General features: G+C 40.3%; 3 protein-coding genes across 8 annotated transcripts; all 3 read left to right on the top strand.

The window, feature by feature from the left end:
* The first annotated feature begins 4,139 nt into the window (after positions 1–4,139).
* LOC148733133 (uncharacterized) lies at positions 4,140–21,105 on the top strand. 6 transcript variants are annotated; one of them, XM_088756499.1, is made up of 5 exons: positions 4,140–4,559; positions 7,561–7,626; positions 16,873–16,953; positions 17,392–17,472; positions 18,337–21,105. In XM_088756499.1, the coding sequence occupies exons 3-5, from the start codon at positions 16,893–16,895 to the stop codon at positions 18,993–18,995; spliced, it is 801 nt and encodes a 266-aa protein (XP_088612625.1). In that variant the 5' UTR covers positions 4,140–4,559; positions 7,561–7,626; positions 16,873–16,892; the 3' UTR covers positions 18,996–21,105. The 6 variants fall into 6 exon arrangements, with proteins under 6 accessions (XP_088612625.1, XP_088612626.1, XP_088612628.1 ...); XM_088756500.1 differs by lacking the exon at positions 7,561–7,626; XM_088756502.1 differs by lacking the exon at positions 4,140–4,559 and having other exon boundaries at positions 7,326–7,626.
* Positions 12,137–15,127, top strand: LOC148733134 (uncharacterized). The gene has a single exon (XM_088756496.1). It carries the CDS (start codon positions 13,707–13,709, stop codon positions 15,003–15,005), a length of 1,299 nt encoding a protein of 432 aa, XP_088612622.1. The 5' UTR covers positions 12,137–13,706; the 3' UTR covers positions 15,006–15,127.
* On the top strand, positions 15,094–16,838 carry LOC148733135 (uncharacterized). Its single transcript, XM_088756505.1, has one exon. The coding sequence runs from the start codon at positions 15,194–15,196 to the stop codon at positions 15,914–15,916; it is 723 nt and encodes a 240-aa protein (XP_088612631.1). The 5' UTR covers positions 15,094–15,193; the 3' UTR covers positions 15,917–16,838.
* Positions 21,106–23,066: the final 1,961 nt, after the last annotated feature.

The following is a 23,066-nucleotide window of genomic DNA, read 5'->3' on the forward strand; positions in this document are numbered from 1 at the left end:
CCAATTTCCAGCGACCTGCCCACGTTTTTTCGCATGTCTTCTTTTTTGAAATGTTCTGAGCACAAAAAAATTGATTTTGTGATGAAGAATCCGTCCTTTCCATGCTGGCGATTCAGGAGATTGCACCATCTGATTCACTGCTGGAAGTCATTCGGAAACTAGAAGAAATGCAGACCTGTTGGATTGCCTGTTGTGTCATAATAGCTATTAGCACAACCAAAAAGCGGCACAGTGTCTTCCTCTTCCTTTCAAAGAAGAAGGAGGAATATCCTGCGTAGGGAAAGTATCGTTCATTGTCGAAATATCTCGATGAAAAGGACAGAGCACCACCACATTTCACTAAACTCTCACTAGAACTCGCAACGCGACTCAACACTAACCTCGCTATCATGTTTGCGCGGTTACTCATTCAATATGGCGCCGGGAACTGTAAAAAGGACTATTATCGTGTTGTGAAACTAATTTAATGTAATTACAAGATTTATCTCTCTTCCTGTCTCGAAACTGAAACTAATAATTTCATTGACAGTGAGATAACAGATAAAAATAGACGTAAAGTAGGGTAAATTGAATAAACAAAATAAAATAACTAGAAGAAAGTACAGTTAAATTAATGAATGACAGGGTTGTATAAAATTTATGTATTATTATATTTAATATTTTAAATGGTTATTTTTATTATTAAGTATTAACCACACCCACGACTTTTACCCACACCCACACCCACACCCACAACCCACGACTTGTACCCACGACCCACGACCCACGACCATTAGTCAAACTCGTAGAATGGCGTCATTTAGGAAGTAGCTCGTATTTCCAGAGAATGTTTGTTTTACATACCATTTTCGACTTGTTTCACCAAGGGATGCTTTCCGAATAAGTTTTCCCAAATAAAAACATCATCAAATTTTCTGAAACAGCAATTTATTGTTCATTGACTAAGACTGAATCAAACGAATAAAATGTTAATAATAATAATAATAATGTATATGAGAACGATCCTTCGCAGTAAAGCACTATTTGAGCAATAGTGAAAATCAGACCTGAAAAAAATTTCAGGCCTGTACGGGACTCGAACCACTGACCTCTGCGATACTAGTGCAGCGCTCTACCAATTGAGCTAACAAGCCAACTGGGAGCAGGCCATCAAATTAATTCGATATAAACCGTTCTCATATACGTCTCATAACCGCAGTTCACACATATGTTTCATATGTTTGTTGTTCTTTGATTTATCATCTACGGGTTTATATCGAATTAATGAGTGAGCTTCCGTTACATGCTTGAACTGAAGCGTTGAATACGTATACGTTCCACTCAGAAAGTGAGTTCCTCAAGCATCACATCAAATCGATTCTCTCCAAGCTGGGGTCTCACTGAACTTTAGCGTTAACAGATACCGCTAAGATTATTCACGGCAAGAAAGTCAAAGACATCCGCGAAGACATTCGCGAACGTAACGCTTGGCGTGGCTTTTGTCGAATTTCACCTCTGACCTTAAAAATAAGTGATCTCGATTCTAAGAATTTTTTCCCATTATCTAAGTATGTTTTACGTTTTATTCATACTCAACTTGAATAGCTTCTGACATTTGTATATTTATAAATCATTGCCTACGTTGTAAACTTCCCCAAGCGAATTCAGTTCCGAATGATTCTAACATTGTTTAATCTCTTTCTCTTGTGAATTATCTCAAAGACTCATGGGTGATCGGACAGAACTGCTGAACTTTAAAGACCTCCTTCTTTCGCCCGGAAATTATGTAAGAAAAGAAATGATTGACATTCTTCCTAAGTTGCCGGCCCAGAAGGAGGATATCTTTATTACGTCATATCTACGATCAGGTTTGTTTAACTATCAGGGGCCTTTACTTTTAAAAAGTGAAAATTATTGTAACGCAAAATATGATTTGCTCTGATACATTCAGCCGACTGGGCAGGGCATATGATCTATCTTAATGGTCTGTAGTCATTTGGTTCGTTGTCCTCATTGGGCTGCGGCACTGAGCTGTAAGCAGCTTTTTTGACCAACTTCCAGTATGACTTGCAATCTTTTACTTCGTCAAAAAGATCGATGGAGAACTTGCATTTAGCAACTCCAACATCGTGCGTAATTTTTGAATTGTTTTGCTTAAAGAACTGAGTGTTAAAGCGTAAGTTCATCAGATGGCGTATCTGCGGAGTAACCCAGGGTAAAGACTGGCTTCTGACTTTGATCTTGCGCAAGGGCGCGTGTCCGTCACATATCTGACCGAAAATGTGCGTCCACGCCCAATGACAATCATCCAGGTCGTCGAATACCTCGCATACAGACCAAGGGGTCTCAGCGATATCCGTTGAAAATTTGGCTTGGTCAAAGTTTTTATAAGAACGAGCCATGATTATTTTAGGAGGGGGTCGCTTGATCCTTGTTTGGACTGATGCATGTACAAGCATGTGGTCTGAGATTCCAAGCTCGATTGCTCTGGTGTTTTAAATCACTTTACGCTTGCTGATTATTACCAGGTCAATCAGAGAAGACGTATCACTTGTTACCCTTGTTACCCTAGTTGGTTTATCATTGATAACCGTGTAGTCAAAGTGAGATAACAAATCCTGTAATTTTTGGCCAGAAGTGGAGGAAATTGAACCGTCGGTTAGACAAGTACAATCGCAGTTTAAGTCGCCGATGATAACTACATTCCGGTGTTTAATCCAGAGCTTCTCGAGTATGACCTGAAATCTATCAAATAATAGAGAATCTGTAGGTGGTCTATAAACAGTTCCCACGATGAAACCGGACGAGTTTACCAGAATCTTAAGCCATATAGCCTCAGTGTCCTTCGATTCCAAGGAGCTTAGCCTTGTTGAGCATATATGTTTGGCGATGTAGAAAAAACATCGCCACCGATGGTGTTAGCGTCTCTGTCCCTTCGGATAATCTTGTAGTTATCAATCTCGAGTTGTCGATTGTAAATTTTCCGATCCAAGTGAGTTACAGTAATCGCAAGAATTTCAAAACGGCATAGAAAATTAGAATATACAGCGCTCTGTTTCAATTTGAGTTTAAATTTCATTTTAGCAATAGACTGCACTTCCCGTCAGTTTAGCGGCAAAATAACTTGCGCAGGATGTTGGGAGAACACGAGAAAAGTTTGTAAATCACTCGTCATTCGGCTCGCGTTTATTTCTTGAGTGGAGGCTGTAAATCTCTCATTTTCCTCTTGTTTTTCTCCTGTTTCCATTTTTGTGCGCTGCATTATAACCCGTGCCAGACGGTAACACTTCTGGTTACCTCCACCCCCCCCCCTCATGCGTGAAGCATTGTGGGATGTAAATCAGACGAACGCTTGAAGTAGCGTCTTGCGGAAATTCAGGGACATATTGATTATCAGGGTATCCAAGTCTACTGTTTAGGCTTGCTGGAAAAATATAGTTCGGATATAAATCTGTGAACGTCATTGTGATTCCTTTAAACTGTACGCCGACTATAAGGTAAGCTTTAGGTGCATCATGAATTTGCTTGCGATGTAGCTTCCTACTTTACAAAGCTGTTCGTAACAAGGAGTTCCGTCCAAATTATGTAGCATTTCAGTTGAAAGTTAAAAAGAGACACCGCATTTATTTACGTTTAGGACTGTAAACTGCATCTTAATATGAAGAAAAAATGCCTTGAATGCGGCAACTGACGTTTTCCTGGGTGCCTTATTTCAAGTTTAAGGTGTCATTTACGTGCATGAAAACTCTCGTCTTCGCGATCGGGTTAATAAGTCTTGTTTAGACCTCTTTTTGGTTGTGTAATCGTCTCTTACCAGCGATAGCAGCGTTCATTTAAACTCCATCTTCGTTTTAAACTTGGGTGAGATGCATAATCCATCGAATAAGCAAAATATCATCGAGGGAAAGTACGCTACTAATTTATTTTCATCGACTCTTATCTCAGTTGGGAGGAATGAACTGCTTGTAATTTAGCAAGAACTTGGTGCCCGGCCATGATTTCCAGCCTCAAGTACAACTGATTGTCGAAAGCGCAGTCTTACTTCTTTGTATATTTAAATTACCACCCAACTTGTCCTGGTGCCAGAGAAACTAGAATCGAATTCTGTGACTTAGGAGTGTATTCATTTCCACCAACGTTGAGTGCATGCGATGGAACCTAACAAAATTAAACGCAGCGTTTTTTCCCTTGCTCATGCCGTACCGGGAAACAACTTTTAGTTTAGCCTTTTTGCCTATCAGGTCGTCCCCCAGAATAGTTTCTCATAATCACAATAATATTAGTCGATGCTAGCGACGTGACAGAAGCTCAAATACGCAATTCATGTTTAACACCGGATCACAGTAATTCTAATCAATGCAAGCGACACGACAGAAGCTCAATAGCGCTTTATACTAATGACGTCATGAAATTTTAGACCCCCGCGTGACTCAGACAAACAAACTCCACTTCTTTGAGAGCTACAAGGGAAATGGCGAGTAGTTCGCTTATTCTCTTACAGTTCTGACCGAAGAGGACGGCGTTCCTGGCTCCAAATTTGAAAGAGAACCGGAAGAATACACTGTAGACCAGCTAAAACGGTGGGTAAAATGTAGGGGCTTAAAATTAAGCGGTAAACAAGAAGATCTTGTACAGACTGTGTGAGATGCGGGAATTATCGCACCCTTGATCCGGCAATCGATCATGGAAAATGGTTTACTGCCTAAGTTTTTCAAGAAAATTCTGATGTAAACAATGTAAAAAGGGGGTTGACAGGCCTACACGACTCCCCAGCGCGTGTGTAGAATAGCTCATTCAAAGTTTGGCCCTCACGAGTATGTCTTTGAGCGATCGCCCTCTTTTGTAAGATACGAACGGCGGATTTTTGTGTATTTCGCTCAATACTGGTTGTGTTTCTATTAAATGCCAGTTCATGTAGTTTATGTAGTTAATGTTCATGCAGTTGTCATTGAATAATTTCTGTTTCTTTAACGCTGAATTTTCTCTTTCTTTCGGTGCTTTCCTCTTAGGAGCATGTGCTCAACTTACTTGCGCTGGTCTTAGATTTGTCTTCAGTGGATCGGGAAATTCGGCTGTTAGACCTTTTTCGCCGGGCCAGTGAAGAGGACAAATATAACTTAAGTGTTTCTTTTTCTCCGTAAAAAACTCACGCGAACAAGCCACTAGCCAACGCTTGCACTTTGCCATGTCTCGCGAAGGTTTTGGGAAAGGAATGAATACTTTCTTCCCTGATTCCTTTCACTCTTTGAGTAATTTTGGCCATTTATCTGCATATCTTGAGTCTGTCTTACACTCACCCCAACAACAGTGTTTGGTACCAACCATGCCGCTTCCTTTTAGAACGCCAAGTCATTTTTTGACGAAATTTTCCGTCGTTTTGTTTTAATTTTACAGCTCTCGCTCATACATTTCCTTAAGCTGGTCGCAACGTTTGTCTGAGTCTGTGCGGGGGGTCTCATAGGTTATCACGTAACAAAATCTATTTTTAGTAATAGTATAAAGCGCTATTCGAAACGTTACCGCCTCCTTCACCTTCTTCGCTAACAAAATTTAAACAGTCCCGAGTAATCGTGGAAGATGGTGTATTTTCAGAGATGATAGCGATTGAGCTAGATGAGAAAGAAAGGATAGCTGGATAAATATCTATCGATTCTATTGTATTAAAAAGATTCCATCGAAATCTTTCAATTCCACTAAATGAATATTTTATGATCTTATTTCCATAAATGATTGTTAAAAGGAACATTTCGTTAAGGATACCTTACCCCACTATTCCATGTTGTTTTTGGAGATAGCTGTTCTTAAAGGTATTAGGAACTTTATTTCATAGTACTTCATAAAGTCTCTTGCAATTTATTCCTTTCATGTTAACTAGAGCAAATGTTTAGCGTCCTCAGTTCATTGAACTAAATACTTAATTTATGTCTCGCATTTGATCAATGCAAGAGACGCCACAGAAGCTCAGTTCGAAACGTTACCATCTCCTTCACCTTTTTCCCTTACGAAATTTAGAATGTTCTAAGTAACCATGGAAGCTGGTGTATTTTCAGAGATGATAGCGACTGAGCCAGATGAGATATAAATGATAGTTGGATAAATATCTATTGATATCATTGTCTTGCCAAACTTCTTTCAAAATCTTTCGAATACGCTGGATGAAAATTTTGCGATCTTTATACCTCTGTAAAAGAGAAGCATTCCTTGAAAAGTACTTTACCCCACTATTCTTTATTGTTCTCTGAGATTACTGTAAATAACGGTATTAGGAAACTTTATTTCATAGTATTTCATATAGTCTCGCGTGATGTTTGCCTTCCATGTTCACTATGGAGCAGATCTTTAGCGCCCTCGGTTTATGAAACTGAAAACATAATTAAGTTTCCTCTGCTGACCTTATGTTTTATGAAAAGAAATGCATTCTATCTGATTAACCCTTCTGTTATGAATACTTATTGCAGTAATCATGAGTTATATCTGATCAAAACACGAAATGTGCACAACTGTCTGCCTGGAGTTTTGAGTCATATTTTAGAGCTCCCCGCGGCGCGCTAAAAGCAATTTTTTTCACTGAATTATTTGACTCGCACGACGGACGTCGCCGAAAAGAAGGGACTGTTCGCAGTCTAAAGAAATGAGAACTGAAGTGATCTCCAAATTGATGTCCTTCAGCCAAATTACAATACATGCATTGAGTTTAGCCCAAGGCGAAAAACAAGCTGAATTGCGAAGAAACTGGATTTTTATCCAGACAAAACAATTATTGTCGTTGTCAACCAATAACTAAATATTACGCACCGCTAACTTAAATGCTCTCGAAGAGTGTAGACATCTTTATTTTTTATTTTTTTATACAGGATAGCCCCTTCAGTGTAGTAAACACTGGTATCAACGGGGGTCCTGTTACTCACCCATCCCACCCCAGGGGAGGACATCCATCACACAGTAATCTCGTGCGTGGGAAATTAACGTCTCCTGCCTCTAGCCCTGCAGGAGACGGGACCTCCATTTATTCGTCCCTATCCGAGAAGACTAGAATATCTAACCATTTCTTGATGTTATAGAAGGGTAGCATATTCTTCTCAATTATTTTTTAAGACCTTGAGTGTTGGTCCGGCCGGGGCCCGAACCCTCGACCTCCCGCAAAACAGTCCAGCGCTCTATCCATTGAGCTAACCGAGAGGCTTGAGTTGATTGAAAAAAAAAAACCTTTGTCTCGCGTTTTAAGAAGCAAAGACATGATTCACTGTCATCTTTAAACTACAAGTTTAAGCGCATGTTTCTCTGATTGCTTATCCCATATTCTTAAGTAATCTTTTAGTTCGAAATCATTATGCATGATGTTTGTTGGCAGTTGCTATGGAGACCCAAAGGAACTTTTTTATGCTAAAATTATGCTACCACTCTTTTCGAATTTTGCTATCTTGAAAATGATACCTGGCGTACATGCAGTAGTGTTTATCTGGTTCTTTCTGGAGCATCACTTTATTTTCATCGTCGTAAGTTAGCAAGAACTTGGTGCCATAATTTCCACCCGCTTCAACAATAACAATAACAATATTTGTTTATTTCCACCATTTGCAGATCTCTCTGAATTATTGGTAGGGTCAGACACTACACAAACAAACATACAAATATACGTGTATTTATGTAAGTATACGTGTAATTATATAAATATAAAGATATAGATATAGTATAGTAACAATTGAAGTACAACTGATTGTCGAAAGCTCAAAGTCTTAGTTCTTTGTATATTTAAATTACTACCCAACTTGTTTTCGTGCCAGAGAATCTAGAATCGGATTCTGTGACCCACAAACGTTAATGCATGCGATGGAACCTGACAACATTACTCCGCAGGTTTCTTTCCCTTGCTCTTGCCGTACCGGGAAACAACTTTTAGCGTTTTTGCATACCAGGTCTTTCACCTGAGTAGTTTCTTATGATCACAGTAATACTAGTCCACGTCATCATGAGTTATATCTGATTAAAACACGACCTGTTCACAACTGTTCGCCAGGAGTTTGGAGTCAAGTTTTTTTAATCACCCTTCCGTTGTAATCTTGCTACTCTTCGCGATGTTCTCAGTGCTACTTTTCGAGCGCCTTACTCATGGAGCTCCTGCGCCGCATCGGCGTCACTGCAAGAGTTCCCCGCCGCGCGCTGACAGAAATTTTTTTATTCACCGAGGGACTGCTCGTAGTCCATGGAAAGAAAGTTTTTCTTTCTACAGACTTCTTTCATGTTTTTCTTCTGCTAGAGCAACCAGGGGCGCAACAGAAATCGTTTTTCCCATGTTTGTGTGCTGTAACCCGAGCCAGATGAAAACACTTCTGGTTACCCCCAAATGCGTAAAGCATTGTGAGATGCTTAGAAAAGAATAGACTGAGAATTACAAGTTAGGCAGACACTTGAAGGAATACCTTGCTGAAACTTTCGGAAGACATTGATTATCAGGGTACCTGAGTCAACTGTGTAGGCTTGCTAGCAAGTACAGTTCGGATATAAATCTGTGAATGTCATTGTCATTCTATTAGCTAGGCTGTACCCCGACTATAAGGTAGGCTTTGATATTGCTTGCGATGTAACTTTCCACTTTAATAAGCCGTAACAAGGAGTTCCATCCAAACTGTGTAGTATTTCAATTGAAAGTGAAACAGACACCGTATTGATTTACATTTAGGACTGTAAACTACATGAAGAAAAACTGTTTTGAACGCGGCAGCTGACCTTTTCCTGGGTGCCTTGTTTCAATTTTAAGGTATCATTTCTGTGCATGATAGTCTCCCTCGCAGCCGTTTTTAGACTCGTCACGCAACACTCCTCCCTCTTGTAGAGAGGACCGTTACGTGACGAGACTAAAAACGGCTGCGAGGGAGACTATGTGCAAGAAGACTCTCGTTTCTTCCATCAGCTTAGTAAGTCTTTTTTAGACCTCTTCTTGGTTGTGTAATCGTTTATTCCCGGCTATGGCAAAGTTTATTTAAACCGCCTTATTTTCAAACTTGGTTAAGATGCGTAATCCGTCGAAGGAAGAGAAAATTATCAAGCGAAAGTACGCTACCGATACCCATTTGGCGTCTCCTATCTTATTTGAGAGGGATGAACTGTTCGTAACTTAGCGAGAACTTGGTGCCATGATTTCCAGCCTCAAGTACAACTGACTGTCGAAAGCTCAAAGTCTTAGCTCTTTGTATATTTGAACTACGACCCAACTTGTCTCTGTACCAAAGAAACTAAAATCGGATTCTGTGACTTAGGAGTGTGTTAATTCCCACCAACGCAGGTTTCTTTCCCTTGCTCATGCCGTACAGGGAAACAGCTTTCAGCGCTTTTACATATCAGGTCTTTCACCTGACTAGTTTCTCATGATCACAGTAATACTAGTCGTCTCGAGCGACGCGACAGCAGCTCAATTCGAAACGTTGACGCTTCCTTCACGTTCCCTTACAAAAGTTAGACTTTCTTGAGTAATCGTGAAGGATGATGTATTTTCAACCATGATAACAACTGAGCCAGATGAGATACAAAGGATAGTTGGATAAATATCTATTGATATCATTGTACTGGAAAGATTCCATCGAGATATTTCAGTTCCATTGAATGAATATTTTTTAATGCAGAAAGCAACATTCCGTTAAGAATACCTTAACCCACTCAGTTCCATATTGCTTTTTTTTTGAGATAGCTGTTCTCAGAGGTATCAGGAAACTATTTCGTAGTATTTCATTAAGTCTCCTGCGTTGTTTTCCTTCCATGTTAACTGGAGCATTCTTCAACTCATTTAACTAAATACGTTATTTATGTATAACACCTGATCACAGTAATTTTAATCAATGCAAGCGAGGTGATACCCTGCTGACAGAGGCGTTTATTTGTTAACTTCCCCTACGGTCCAAGTAAAAATAAAGTCCTCTGCGCTCGGCCTATTAAATCTTCTTCGAGCTTGCGCCTGGGAATTATCCAAGTTTGTGGATAATCTGATTCGCAAAAACCGGTCAGAACCTGTGTTAAACACGTCTTTATGCGCACGCATCCTATTTAGCTATATAGCAAGACCAAGTGTGAGCCCACAATCACGGTTATGGCGTCTTTCAATGTTCTTCGGGAAAGTATTGTCAGTGTTTCGAAGAGGTTTTTACCTTCAAGCTACGACTTAACCTCATAGCAATTTAGAGCCGTCGAAAGTTTCATATCTGGTCGAGATACATTCGTTTCTTTACCTACTGGCAACGGTAAATCGTTGATTTATTAGCTACTTGTTCCTTTGGTGAACTACCTTCGCACCGAACATGGCTGCTGAAAGTTGGCCGAGTACTACTGGGAACTAATTTGTTTCTAAGCAACAGGCCGCGCATGCTCGAAGAAGATTTAACATACCGAGCGCAGAGGACTTTATTTTTGCGTGGACCGTCGGGGAAGTTAACAAATAAACGCCTCTGCCAGCAGGGTAGCGAGGTGACAGAAGCTCAATTCGAAACGTTGCCGCCTCCTTCACCTTATTCCCTCACAAAATTTAGACTGTCCCAAGTAACCGCGGAAGATGGTGTATTTTCAGACATGATACCCACTGAGCCAAAGGAGCTATAATGGATAGTTGGATAAATATCTATTGATTTCATGGTTTTGGCAAGATTCTTTCGAAATCTTTCGACTACAACGAATGACAATTTTACGATCTTTCCACCTCTGTAAAAGATCAACATTCCGTCAAAAGTACTTTACCACAATATTCTCTATTCTTCTTTGAGATTGCTGTTTCTATTTTGGGTTTGAGGTCGTTCATCCTGTACGTAAATGAGTAAGGTTGATACATACAAACCATTCATCAAATTATAGAAATCTTACACGTGAACGATAAGCATCAAAATGTAGGCTACAGATATGGTAAAATAATTTTATACACAGCATAGCTATCACTTTTCGAACCTCACAACAACTGTCCAAAAAAGAAGAGAGCACAGTATTGGCAGAATCTCCACTATCCTTCTCACACTACGTGGCACTAAGAGTAAATGGCTAATTTAAGATTGTTTTTAAATTGCAAATCAGAGTGGAGTAAGGCCAAAATTATAATATTTGCGATGGACTTGGTAAACATATGGGAATATATAGGAATATTGATGAGTAATTCAAAACTAAAATTATAATATGAAGTTAATCTGACAGCGGCAAATTAGCTGAATTGAAAATAACATAACTGTGTTTGGTGCGCAAGTTCGAGACAGTCCATTACCTGGGTGTCTCAGTTATTTCAAGTATGTGAATCGGTGACGACTCTCGCTTTTGCGATCGGGTTAATTAGCCGCCTCGATTAACTTGAGTTCTGTTCATACCTCTTCTTGGCTGTTTTGTTAGTGCTAAACTTGATTCACAGACTCAATCCATCGAATGAGCGAAATATTCTATCGAGCGAAAGTACTCTACTGATTTCAATTTTTCATCGTCTCTTTTCTCGGTTGAATAAAGGCTGATAGTTTCGAAAGAAACTGTTTGGGGCTGCGTCGGTGGGAGTAACGAAATAATTTGGATATATCAACAAAGTTGAAGTGGTAAATTGGCCACCGTAACGATTACAAAAGCTGACGTTTCGAGCGTTAGCCCTTCGTCGGAGCGAATAGAGGAATTGTGGGTTGTGTGTGCTTTTAAAGGCAGAAAATGGAGCTACGTTATTGGTGGGAACATGGCAACGTGGGAACATGCTACGTTTCGAGCGCCTCACTTATGGAGCTTCTGCGCCGCATCGGCGTCACTGCAAGAGTTCCCCGCGGCGCGCTAAGAGCCATTTTTTTCACTAAGGCACCACTCGTAGTCTATAGAAAGAAGGACAAAATTAATTATCTCTAAACTCATGTCCTTCAGCCAAATTACAATACAAACACTGAGTTAAACTCAGGGCGAAAAACAAGCTGAATTGAGAAGAAACTGGATTTTTATCTAAAGGAAATATTTTCTTGCAAATAGAATTTTTATGCTTCTTCTCCCCGTTGTGAACTTTTTATTTCCTTTGGGGGCCTGGGACTTGGGGTGGCATTTATTTGGATTATACCCAATACCCTTTAGGATACTTGTGCTTGCCAAGTGACCAGGCTCCCATGTGAGCGTCACTCCGTTCCATCTTGATGGTGATTAAGGACTTGGCTTTTCATCGTGGTTTTTCATTCGAGGTGAGTTTTATTAATTTTATCCCTTAAAACAGTTTCCTCTTTGACGATTTGTCTTTAGAAGTCCCGAGCTTTCTGTGGTTTGGTCTATTTCTTACATTTTGCTTGCACATGTGCTTGGTCGAATTCACAGCTTTCTTCGTTTCGACTTTCTTTCTTTGGTTTTATGGCTAGCTCACCTCCCACAGTTCTTATTTTAGGCCATTCGTTTGTTCGAAGGCTGAGTTCAGACCTTCGATCCAATTTTGATGCCCGTGCTGCCGAGCATTTTAGTCTTTTGGGCGACGCCGTGATTCACTTGCATGGCGTGGGCGGTCGTACTGTGAAGAAACTTCGCCTTTACGACCTTGGTGTTGTTTCTGCCCTAAAACCCGACGTCATCATTCTTGAAATAGGCACTAATGATCTTGGTGCTAACCGTCCCGAGGTCGTCGGTTCAGGGATCGATGATTTGGTTCAATTGCTGCTCCAATCGTACTCTGTACGAGTCATCGGTATTTGCGAGGTGATACCTCGTGTTCGAGCGCCGTTCTTCAACACGGCGGCAACGATCCTCAACCAATATCTCACCGATGTTCTAGAGCCTTGTCCCAACGTTTTTTAACCTACCAATCGATGCACGGATCCCAGCTAAGATTCGGAGCCGAATTCTTCAAAATGAATTTGTTGATTTTTGCTCCCTTCTTGTTCATCCAGCTTTTGAGGACAAATTTCGCATCACACTCCAACCCTCCCAGGAAGGCTCTTCCCCATCGTTAGCTCTTGAGCCAGCAAACAAAGCTAAACGTATTACGTCAATAGATGTTTGGCTCCAAGCTTTTCATGTTTTTGTGGGTATTTTTACTGCACAGTATCCCCATGAGGCTCCCGGGCTCATGAAGTATGGGGCTACTATTCAAGATCTGGCTGCTAGGGGGCATAATTGGCGTTATTATGATGAAAACTTCCGTTTTTTGCGCCAGTCTGAGGCCACCTCTCTTCCCTGGGGCTCTGTACATTGGGAATTGTGGTTGAAGTCTCAGACTAATGCCAGAAAATCCATTCCAGCAACCAGCCTTGCTAAGAACTTTGATATCCCTCGGGGTTATTGTTTCAAGTTTCATAAAGGGGGTTATTGCTCAGGATGCTCCTTTAAGCACTCATGTGCTAAATGTGATGGTCCACATCGGGCTATAAATTGTAATTTTCGTGCCTTTAGCAAAGGACACGCTTCCAAATTGTCCAAGCAACGCAGCCATAACACCCCTAGCAGCCGGATCACTCCCAAACCTACTTCCTCGGGAGCTTCCAACACCCGTCCACAGTGATCGTTTGCAATTTTTTCTTTCTGGGTATGTCCCTTCCGTAGTAGAGCTTTTATCCAATGGTTTTAATTATGGCTTTCCCTTGTACTATGAAGGACCGCGAGACTCTACATGTGCTAAAAACCTACTTTCTGCAATCCAATATCCTGAGGCAGTTGATGCCAAACTAGATAAAGAAATTGCCGCTCATCGCATTGCAGGCCCTTATTCCTCTCCACCTTTTCCCCATTTTCGTATATCTCCACTGGGTTTGGTTCCTAAAATGACAGAGGGTGAATTCCGTATGATTCACCACCTTTCTTTCCCTCAAGGTTCATCATTGAATGATGGCATTTCTTCAGAATTTACTAGCGTATCCTATGCTACGGTGGAAGATGCCATTCATATCATTAGAACTGTTGGCCACGGCTGTTTTATGGCCAAAACAGATATTAAGAATGCTTTTCGAATCATTCCTATTCAACCCCAAGATTACAACCTTTTGGGGATTTGTTGGAGAGGATTTTATTATTATGACCGCTGTATGCCGATGGGGTGTTCAAGCTCTTGCAAAACATTTGAAATTTTTTCTTCTGCCATAGAATGGATTGCCCAAAAGAAATTGCATATCGATCACATTTTGCACCTGCTGGATGATTTTCTCATTGTCTCCCCCTCTCCTGATTTGTGTAAACAACAACTTGATTTATTCTTAATGCTCTGCCAACATCTGGGCATCCCTATGGCGCCGGAAAAAACAATTGGCCCTTCATCAACAATTTCATTCGCAGGTATTGAATTAGACTCGGTCCTTATGGAGGCTCGGCTGCCTCCTGATAAGCTAGTAAAATGTCAGGACCTAATTTCCGGTTTTCTCAGGCGTCGCAAGGTTACCTTACAAGAGATACAGTCGTTGACAGGTTTATTGAACTTTGCCTGTACAGTAGTTGTTCCTGGTCGTGCATTTCTGCGTCGTCTTATTGATTTGACAATCGGTCTTCGGCGTCCTCATTTCCTTATCAGGTTGACTCAGGAAGTTAAAGCAGATCTTAAAGTCTGGCAGCAATTTCTGTCGGGTTTTAAAGGTCGCTCCTTTTTTCTCTCAGTTGATTGGGCTAATTCACACCATCTCAAATTGTATACCGATGCATCCGGTGCCATAGGCTTTGGGGCAGTTTTTGGCGGGCATTGGTGCTATGGGGAATGGCCCGCGAGCTGGCGTCATTGCAACATAGCATTTCTTGAATTTTATCCCATTGTCCTAAGTCTCCAGCTCTGGGGACATACTATTAAGAATCAGCGTGTTTTGTTTTTTACCGACAATGAAGCATTGGTCCATGTTATTAACAAACAGACTTGTCGTGATAAGGACTTACTGTTCTTTGTGCGTAAGCTGGTCCTAGTTTGTCTTAATTACAATATATGTTTTAAAGCTAAGCATGTCCCAGGCTTACAGAATAAGCTGGCTGATTCTCTTTCTCGGTTACAGTTGCAGATTTTCAAACAACTGGCACCAGCTTACATGCACAAAGCTCCTACGGTCATACCTCCTCATCTGCAGCCACTGAGTTGGCTTCAATAGCTTCCTTTTTACTTCGCTCCAGTCTTCAGCCCTCATCCATACCAACTTATCAGCGTGCTTGGAAGCTTTTCCACCAATTTTTTGTTTCTACCTTTCATTACCCTTTTCAAGAATTGCCTATTTCACCTTCCATTTTGGCCTTATTTATTGCTTATTTGTTTCGTTCACAGTATGCTCCATCCACTGTGATGACCTATGTGTCATGTTTGAGTTACTGCCATAAGCTAAAGGGCTTTTCAGATCCCTCTAAAGTTTTTTATGTTGCTCAGATGCTTAAAGGTTTTCACAAAGTTGGCTTTCGCCTTGACAGTCGTCTTCCCATTACATTGCCCATTTTAGCTAAATTAATTTCTGTGGCACCTTCTTTGGTTGGTTCTCCTTATCAAATTTGTCAATTTCAGGCAATGTGTTCACTAGCATTCTTTGCCTTTTTACGAATTGGTGAAATGACTTCAACTAGTGGGTGGAGTGATACTTCTCCCTTACAAATTTCGCATGTTAGTAAGCTGCTCAGCTCTTCAAGGGATTTGAATGCTTTCAAGATTACTTTCGGTAATTTTAAACATAGTTACAATGCTCCCCCTTTTTCCATTTTGGTGTCTCGTCAGCCACAATCCTGCCCTGTGGAGCTTTTGGCCAAGTATTTAGCAATGCGAGGGACCCGACCGGGTGCTCTCTTCATTACAGTGGATGGGGCTCCAGTTTCTCGGTCTCATTTTTCCAATCAGTTGTCATCTGCCGTACAGTTTTGTGGTTTGTCCCCCTCAGTCTACAAGGGACATAGTTTTCGAATTGGCGCTGCTTCTCATGCTGCAGATAAGGGGTTATCCGATGCTCAAATCCGCCTCTTAGGGCGATGGAAATCTAATGCATTTCTTAAGTATATTAGAACACCTAATCTTTGCTCTTAAAGCTGTTATTTTCTCACCATCCAGCGGGTGCAATTGCCTCAGTTTACTATTTTGTTCCACCTGCAGTATTAGGTAGTAGGGGTGGTTCTTACTTTTGGTGTAGCCCAAAATATTCTTTCTTCTTACTTGAGTAAGGCAGGTTCATGTAAATTGTCCATTAACACAGGACTATCCATTGTTGATATGGGGCATTAGCTAGCATGGGCAGCTCTTGCCTTGGGTTGGCATTGTGTCAAATGCATCGAAGAAGTTAAGTGAGGCGTTTAAGCCTTCTTTCACATATTTTGTTTAGTATCCTACTGTTGATCTGGGGCATTAGCTAGCATGGGCGGCTCTTGCCTGGGGTCGGCATTGTCTCAAATACACCGAGGACGTTAAGTGAGGCGTTTGAGCCTTATTCCACATATAGTTTAGTATCCCACTGTTGATCTGGGGCATTAGCTAGCATGGGCGGCTCTTGCCTTAGGTCTAAGTCTCATTATACTTGTCTTTTCTTATCCTAATGTTGATCCAGGGCAGTAGCTCGCATGGGTGGCCCTTGCTTGGGGTGGGCACTTACTCGCTTACCTTCAGATAGTCTATTCAACAGCATAATGGTTGACTATTGTGATTCCGAGCATTAGCTTTCATGGGCGGCTCTTGCTTCTGTGCTGCGCTTGCCTGGGGTGGGGCGGCATGTGTGCGGTCACATGCTTTGGCGTTTTCAGTGCCCTCACCTTTACTGGGCCAAACTTTGTATCAAGGATTTGATTGAACAGTAATTTTAAATAAATGCGGCTATGAGATTTTGCCCATAGCCATTTACTCCAATTGTTGATTGGTTATAATTTTTCCCAGTAAACATAGCTCAGGCAAGGCAGCATATTTGGGTTGTTCATATAATTTATAAGGGAGAAAAGGCATAAAATTAGTTTATTATAGTTGTCAACCAATTACTGATTATTACGCACCACTAGGTTAAGTGTTCTCGAAGACAATGACGAGTGGCATTCAATCCGAAAGGGAACTGACTGAAAGCGCATCTAAGGAAAGTGAAGGTAACTCAAAATCAATTTCCTTCTGAATTTTGTTAGTTTGTTAGTTTTAGAAATTTAAAATTAAAAAAAAATAGAATTGCTGTTAATGTTTACGTAATCTTTGCAATGAAGAAAGAATTGCTCAATAATTAAGTTTTGAAAAATGTGCACGACTACCCATCTGGACACAAAATAATGCTGATTTATCATCAGGTTAATATGATAAAAAGAAACAATTTACGACTGAAAAAGCTATTCAACCCGCAGAATAAATGCTTGTTTAATGCATGAAACAAATAGATTGTATGTTGTCGTGTGTCTGTTGAGTAATACATATACAAACTTATTCACATATAGTTTAAACCGGTAGAAATATTTCAGTCCTTCTGCAAGAATGCTTGAAAATCAAACTGCGTGAACAATATCATGCATTACATGAGAAATCTGGTAATATTTCAGAGGCAGAGAAACTGGTTGGCCAACAGGACGTTCAACCGGCCGAAAGTGAACTGACTAAAGGCGCATCTAAGAAGAGTGAAGGTAACTCAAAATCAATGTGCATATGTATTTCGTTAGTTTGTACGTTTCAAAATTCATAATTTAAAAAAAATGGAATTCCTGTTAATTTTTACGTAATCTTTGCAACAAAAATGAATTGCGCAGTAGTAAAGTCTTGAAAATGGTAACGGCTGCCCATCTGATACAAAATGATACAAAAGTTAATGTTTTCATTTGCTAATTTGTTTTTTTAGTTGATGCAGAAAACGCTCCTGCTTTGATTGATTTTAGGGAAAAGATAATCACCAAGGAAAAATTCTGCGCCAAACATTAAAGAATAGCATAAAAGTGAGCCTCGATGAAATCTCGCACAATCTTATATTCAATAGAGCAAGTACTATGATGAATCATCGCAATTCATTTAAAAGAACCTCGACGTTGAAAAGCGATCAAACTTTGTCACAGCCTAACATCAGGTCACAAACGTCCTTTCGCAGAAACATGCGAGTGGGAGAAGAGGCTGGGATATTCGCTGCTATTCGCGAACTCATCGTAGAGAATTGTTTATGGTGGTATAAAAATACACTGAGAAACAACTCCAGTTTCTACATTTACTGCAGTACTCAAAATTTCAAACTTACAGGTTTCTTCATGAACTATATTTGTGCTAGTAAATTATTATGTTCAGATACCACATACTAAAGTCACTTCGCCACAATTTTCTCCTTACTCTTTCTTGGGTTGCCAACTGAGTAGAAAAAAAAAAGGAAAATTTTACAAATCTGACCCAGACAGTTTGTTTTAAGCTTTAACTTTCATGACTAAAATGTCCGCAAACGTAATGCTAGCGAAAAGCGACTAAAACTAGCCTGATTAGATAAAAGACACGTTGACCTAGCTACATAGCCTTGTGTTTATTTTTACTAGAAGCGCAACAACAACAACAGCAACAGTATCATGACATCATAGAAAAAACCAAACAGTTTGAAGCTGATCACAAGGAATGTATGAGGGTGTTGCCATACGAAGATAAAAGCGGTCAGGTGTACGTTCAACTGTACGTGTTCTGTTGCAATAACGGCAGATCAGAAGAGTTGAAAAAATCTGCTCGAAAGGACTTTGGAAAGATGGGTGTGGGGCTAGAGTGGACAGATTTGGACAAAGAAACATCTGATGGGCCAAACATTACCCCTGGAGTGTCAAGAACATTGGAGAAATTCGAGGTTGATGAAATTAGTAAGATCATTGACACTTCTCTACTCATTTTCAACAAGCATCGTAACATCACTGCAGTGTACCCTTCTCTCAAAGTAACGAATTCGAAGCCGACAAACGAGCCTTGCATCATGGTTAATGTTATCGGCAAAGGTCGCATCCCAATCGGCGAAACCGACATTCCAGCATTTATTGGAGGTTTCCCGGTAGACATCGTGGAGGGATTTTGGATTGAATCGTATGCCTCATCCAGGCCAATTGAGCAACAAGAACAGGGGGATTACCTTCGTTTGGGAGCAAGCATTGGCATCAAAGGGGTCGCTGCTGCTGGGACTTTAGGTGCGATTTAGGTGGGTTACCGCAGGTGTTGAGAACTGAAAGAGATGTGCCAACAAAAATGTAGATGAGAAATCAGTTGTTCAATATTGCTTTGAGGAACTTCATATGTTTAAATCAAACTAGTAAACCGATCGGTGTATCAAGTTAAAATCATATATTGAAGCAAAGATAGATACAACATAGGAAGAAATGTAAAGTTATACTATATTTCGGCTTGCCAAACCAGCCTTCTTCAGGTGTGATTTTTTTTTTTTTTTTTTAATAAAGGTGACATTTTTACGTAACAACGGGAATACGTGGGGCTCCACTTAGAAAAATAGCAATGATAGACAAATAAAACTAACTGGTAACAAAAAATATAAAAAAAACATTGAAAGAAAACTAATACGAAAATGAATAATTAGTATGTTTCTTCTCGAATGTTCAGACCATGAGTTACAAGTGTTCTGCCTTTTGAAATTAAGAGAGCGTCTTTAGCTTTATGTATTGAGTCTCGCTTAAGGAAAATTTTTTCAATGGAGAATAGTTGCTTATTATTAGCAGTGTAATATTCTACAATATATTGTGAATTACAGCAGTTACTGGGTCACATATATTCGATAGTGTATGTTTCGCCGGTAGAAAAGAAAGTTGGAAGAAAGTAGTTAGTAATTCTGTCGGAAATGTGGGATTGACATCTTGAAATTCGTCAAGTGCTTTGCCAGACACGTGCTTTCCCACGTGCTTTCGCACGTGCTTTGCCAGACAGTTCCTCGATGCGCTAATTAATGGTACATGTTTTGGTGTATTTAGCAACTTCAGAATACCCGTCATTAGGGAGTTTAAGCAAATCACTACGGCTGGCGCTGCTACGGCTATCGTGGTTGACGAGGCTTGGGGAGAGTACGTCGCCGTAGCCCGCCAAAATTCAACTTTAAGCAACGCGAACTACAAACCTAGTACGGCTGAGAAGTGTAAAACCAATAAATTAAGCGTCTTCGCGGTAGTTTATTGCACGTCTAAAAACTCAAAATGACTTCGTTGAAAGGGACGAGGGATTCCAACGTTTGGAAAAAAAAATTGTAAGCGATCCTGTGCACAGTGAATGAATGAATTAAAATATTTGAGCTTACGTGTTGTAAAATTGCCAGTTTGGAGCTTATAAACACCAAAGCAAAGTTTCTACACGGTCCCTCATAATCCTCGTCATTCCTTGGCTTCAGCTATTTGAATTTCAAGTAGTCTTTGAGGTTTGAAAAGGAAAAGTTAGACTTTCTACCTACGCATTTCACTTTGCGTTCGCTGCGTTCTCCATGTGCACACTGCTTCGATCCTTCGACAAACCCGGCGGCAAAAATAAAGGCAGATTCACTCGGTAAGGGACAGCAAGCTTGATAAATATTCCCGATAAGCTATTTTTAAAGATGTTAAGTGTATTTCAATAGTTAAAATTGCTCAGGAGAATGTAGAAAGCGAAGAAAGAAGCGAGATAAGTTCACGTACCACAGACTACGCCGAAACCTTCCCACTCGCGTAGAAGGATTTCCCGCTACGGCTGGATGGGAACCACTGACATGCGCAATGACTCGTTTCTGGACAATTTTACTTCCGGTAGCCGTAGCAACGCCAGCCGTAGCGATTTGCTTAAACTCCCTATTTACATATGTCGGGAAGCTTTGAAGAATGAGGTAGAACACAATAGACGCTATTCTTATTTATCGTAATTTGCGAAACGGTATTTTGCGGGTTATGGTTATTTTGCGGGTTATAGTTATTAAATACAAGACGAAGGAAACTCAGTTTTGTTCTTCGGTGGAAGTCAGTCATTTCGCATTTTAAGATTGGCTGCAGCATGTGAAAACAATTCACTAAACAGAAAACTATAATAAATCAACATTTAAGCACTTAAAATTGACCCACCTTTCCGATCTTTTCGACCATTTTGAGCTTCGCTCTGACCTTTCAGGCGACCAGGATTGGGAACGTGACCTGGAATTAATAATGCAATTTTGATAGCGTATGAACTGTAGTGAACAACAAACATGAACCGAATGTAGATTACGATATCAAACTTGACTTTAACCTACCGTCTGTCGCGATCTATCTCCTTTTTTTTTTTTTTTTTTTTTTTCCATTTGTTGATTATAACTGTTCGATTACTCTTCGACACTTTAAAAACACACCGACACGTCACTCGAGGCAGACAGTCACAAAGAGACGAACCAGACAGTGATGACATAACGAACATAAAAAGCACGCACCAATCAGGACCGAAATCAGGAAAAAGTTATGCAATCGGCTGGCAAAGGAGGATCTGTAATCTGAGACTGGAAGGCACCGAAAGGTCATAAAAACGAGTTTGACTAATGGTCGTAGGCCGTGGGTCGTGGGTACAAGTCGTGGGTGTGGGTGTGGGTGTAGGTAAAAGTCGTGGGTGTGGTTAATACTTAATAATAAAAATAACCATTTAAAATATTAAATATAATAATACATAAATTTTATACAACCCTGTCATTCATTAAATTAACTGTTCTTTCTTCTAGTTATTTTATTTTGTTTTTTCCATTTACCCTACTTTACGTCTATTTTTGTCTGTTATCTCACTGTCAATGAAATTAGTTTCAGTTTCGCGACGGGAAGAGAGATAAATCTTGTAATTACATTAAATTAGTTTCACAACACGATAATTCCGGATCTGTCACCAGCGCGATCGCCGACGAGTGTCCATTGGTGGGCTACTCTAAGGTTTGATTTTTCCCTTTTTCTGCTTTTTAGGGTAGTTGTCAAGGGAAATCCACAGGACATTCTTTTGTTCTCTTGCGGTTTTCGAGCCCCAGACGATAAAACTTTCCCGAGGTAATTTACTTAGGGAAAAATTGGTCACACTTGCAAATTTGAGTTTCCCTAGGGAAACTGTCAACAAGTCAAGTATCCCTAGGACAAAACCCTGTAGTGTGACCACAGCTAATATCGCGTTTACGATCCTCCACTGTCGAGTTACCAGTCTAAAAGAGGTTATGTGTGTGCCTTTTGAGTCAGTCGACTTCTGCACAATCAGTTTTCCTTTGTGTAGACAGTGTGTAATTACCAGATTTATCTATCATTCTTTTGTCATTGATGTTGTCAGACGAGATCTCGGAATTTCTGTTCCTTGGCCCCTGACTTTAGCCGCAAATATAGAATTCACGAGCGCTGTCGCAATTTTAACGTTAGAGTACTTCTACTATATGAAATCATTTTTGGCACAATCGTACAAAACAACTCAGGTGTCTCGTTAACACAGACCTCGAAAACGCAGATGGCAGACCGCAGACCACAGACCGCACAGCTCGAAAAACGTGTACAGAATGTGTAATTACAAGATTTATCTCTCTTCCCTTCGTTATCAAACGAGATCTCGAAATGCGTCGCGAAACTGAAACTAATTTCATTGACAGTGAGATAACAGATAAAAATAGACGTAAAGTAGGGTAAATTGAATAAACAAAATAAAATAACTAGAAGAAAGAACAGTTAAATTAAAGTGCTACTGAAACGAAATTTTCGTATCTGAAAAATTTGCTCTAACCTGTAGTTTTGAATATGCTGATCATCATGAGATAATTTGCTTTGGCTAAAAAGAAGCGAAAGATACCTTTTTTAACCGTTCAAATCAAAAATTTTGCATAAAACCATGTCCGGGCCCTGGTACCAAGCGAAATGGATTGATGACGTCACTGGTTGTGTTCACTCCGATAACGTGGTTTATTTCAGTCACTGTTTGTAATCGTGGGCGAAGGAGATGGCAGATATTGAAGTTTTATCAAGTGAATCTTCTTCTGAACGAAGCGAAGTTGTCTCCAGTAGCGAAGAGGAAGATGGTGACGTAAAATGGGGTTGACAGGCCTACACGACTCCCAAGCGTGTGTTTAGAGTAGCCTATTCAAATTTTAGCCCTCACGAGTATCTCTTTGAGCGACCGCCCTCTTTTGTAAGATACGAGCGGCGGATTTTTGTATAGTTCGCTCAGTAGTGGTTGTGTTTCTATTAAATGCCAGTTTTTCAAGAGAATTTGCTTTATGTGTGGCACTGAGTACGCACATCAGGGATTGCGTCTTTTTCGA

The sequence above is a fragment of the Stylophora pistillata genome, chromosome 4, assembly GCF_964205215.1.
Source record: "Stylophora pistillata chromosome 4, jaStyPist1.2, whole genome shotgun sequence".
NCBI classification, from domain to species: Eukaryota; Metazoa; Cnidaria; class Anthozoa; order Scleractinia; family Pocilloporidae; genus Stylophora; species Stylophora pistillata.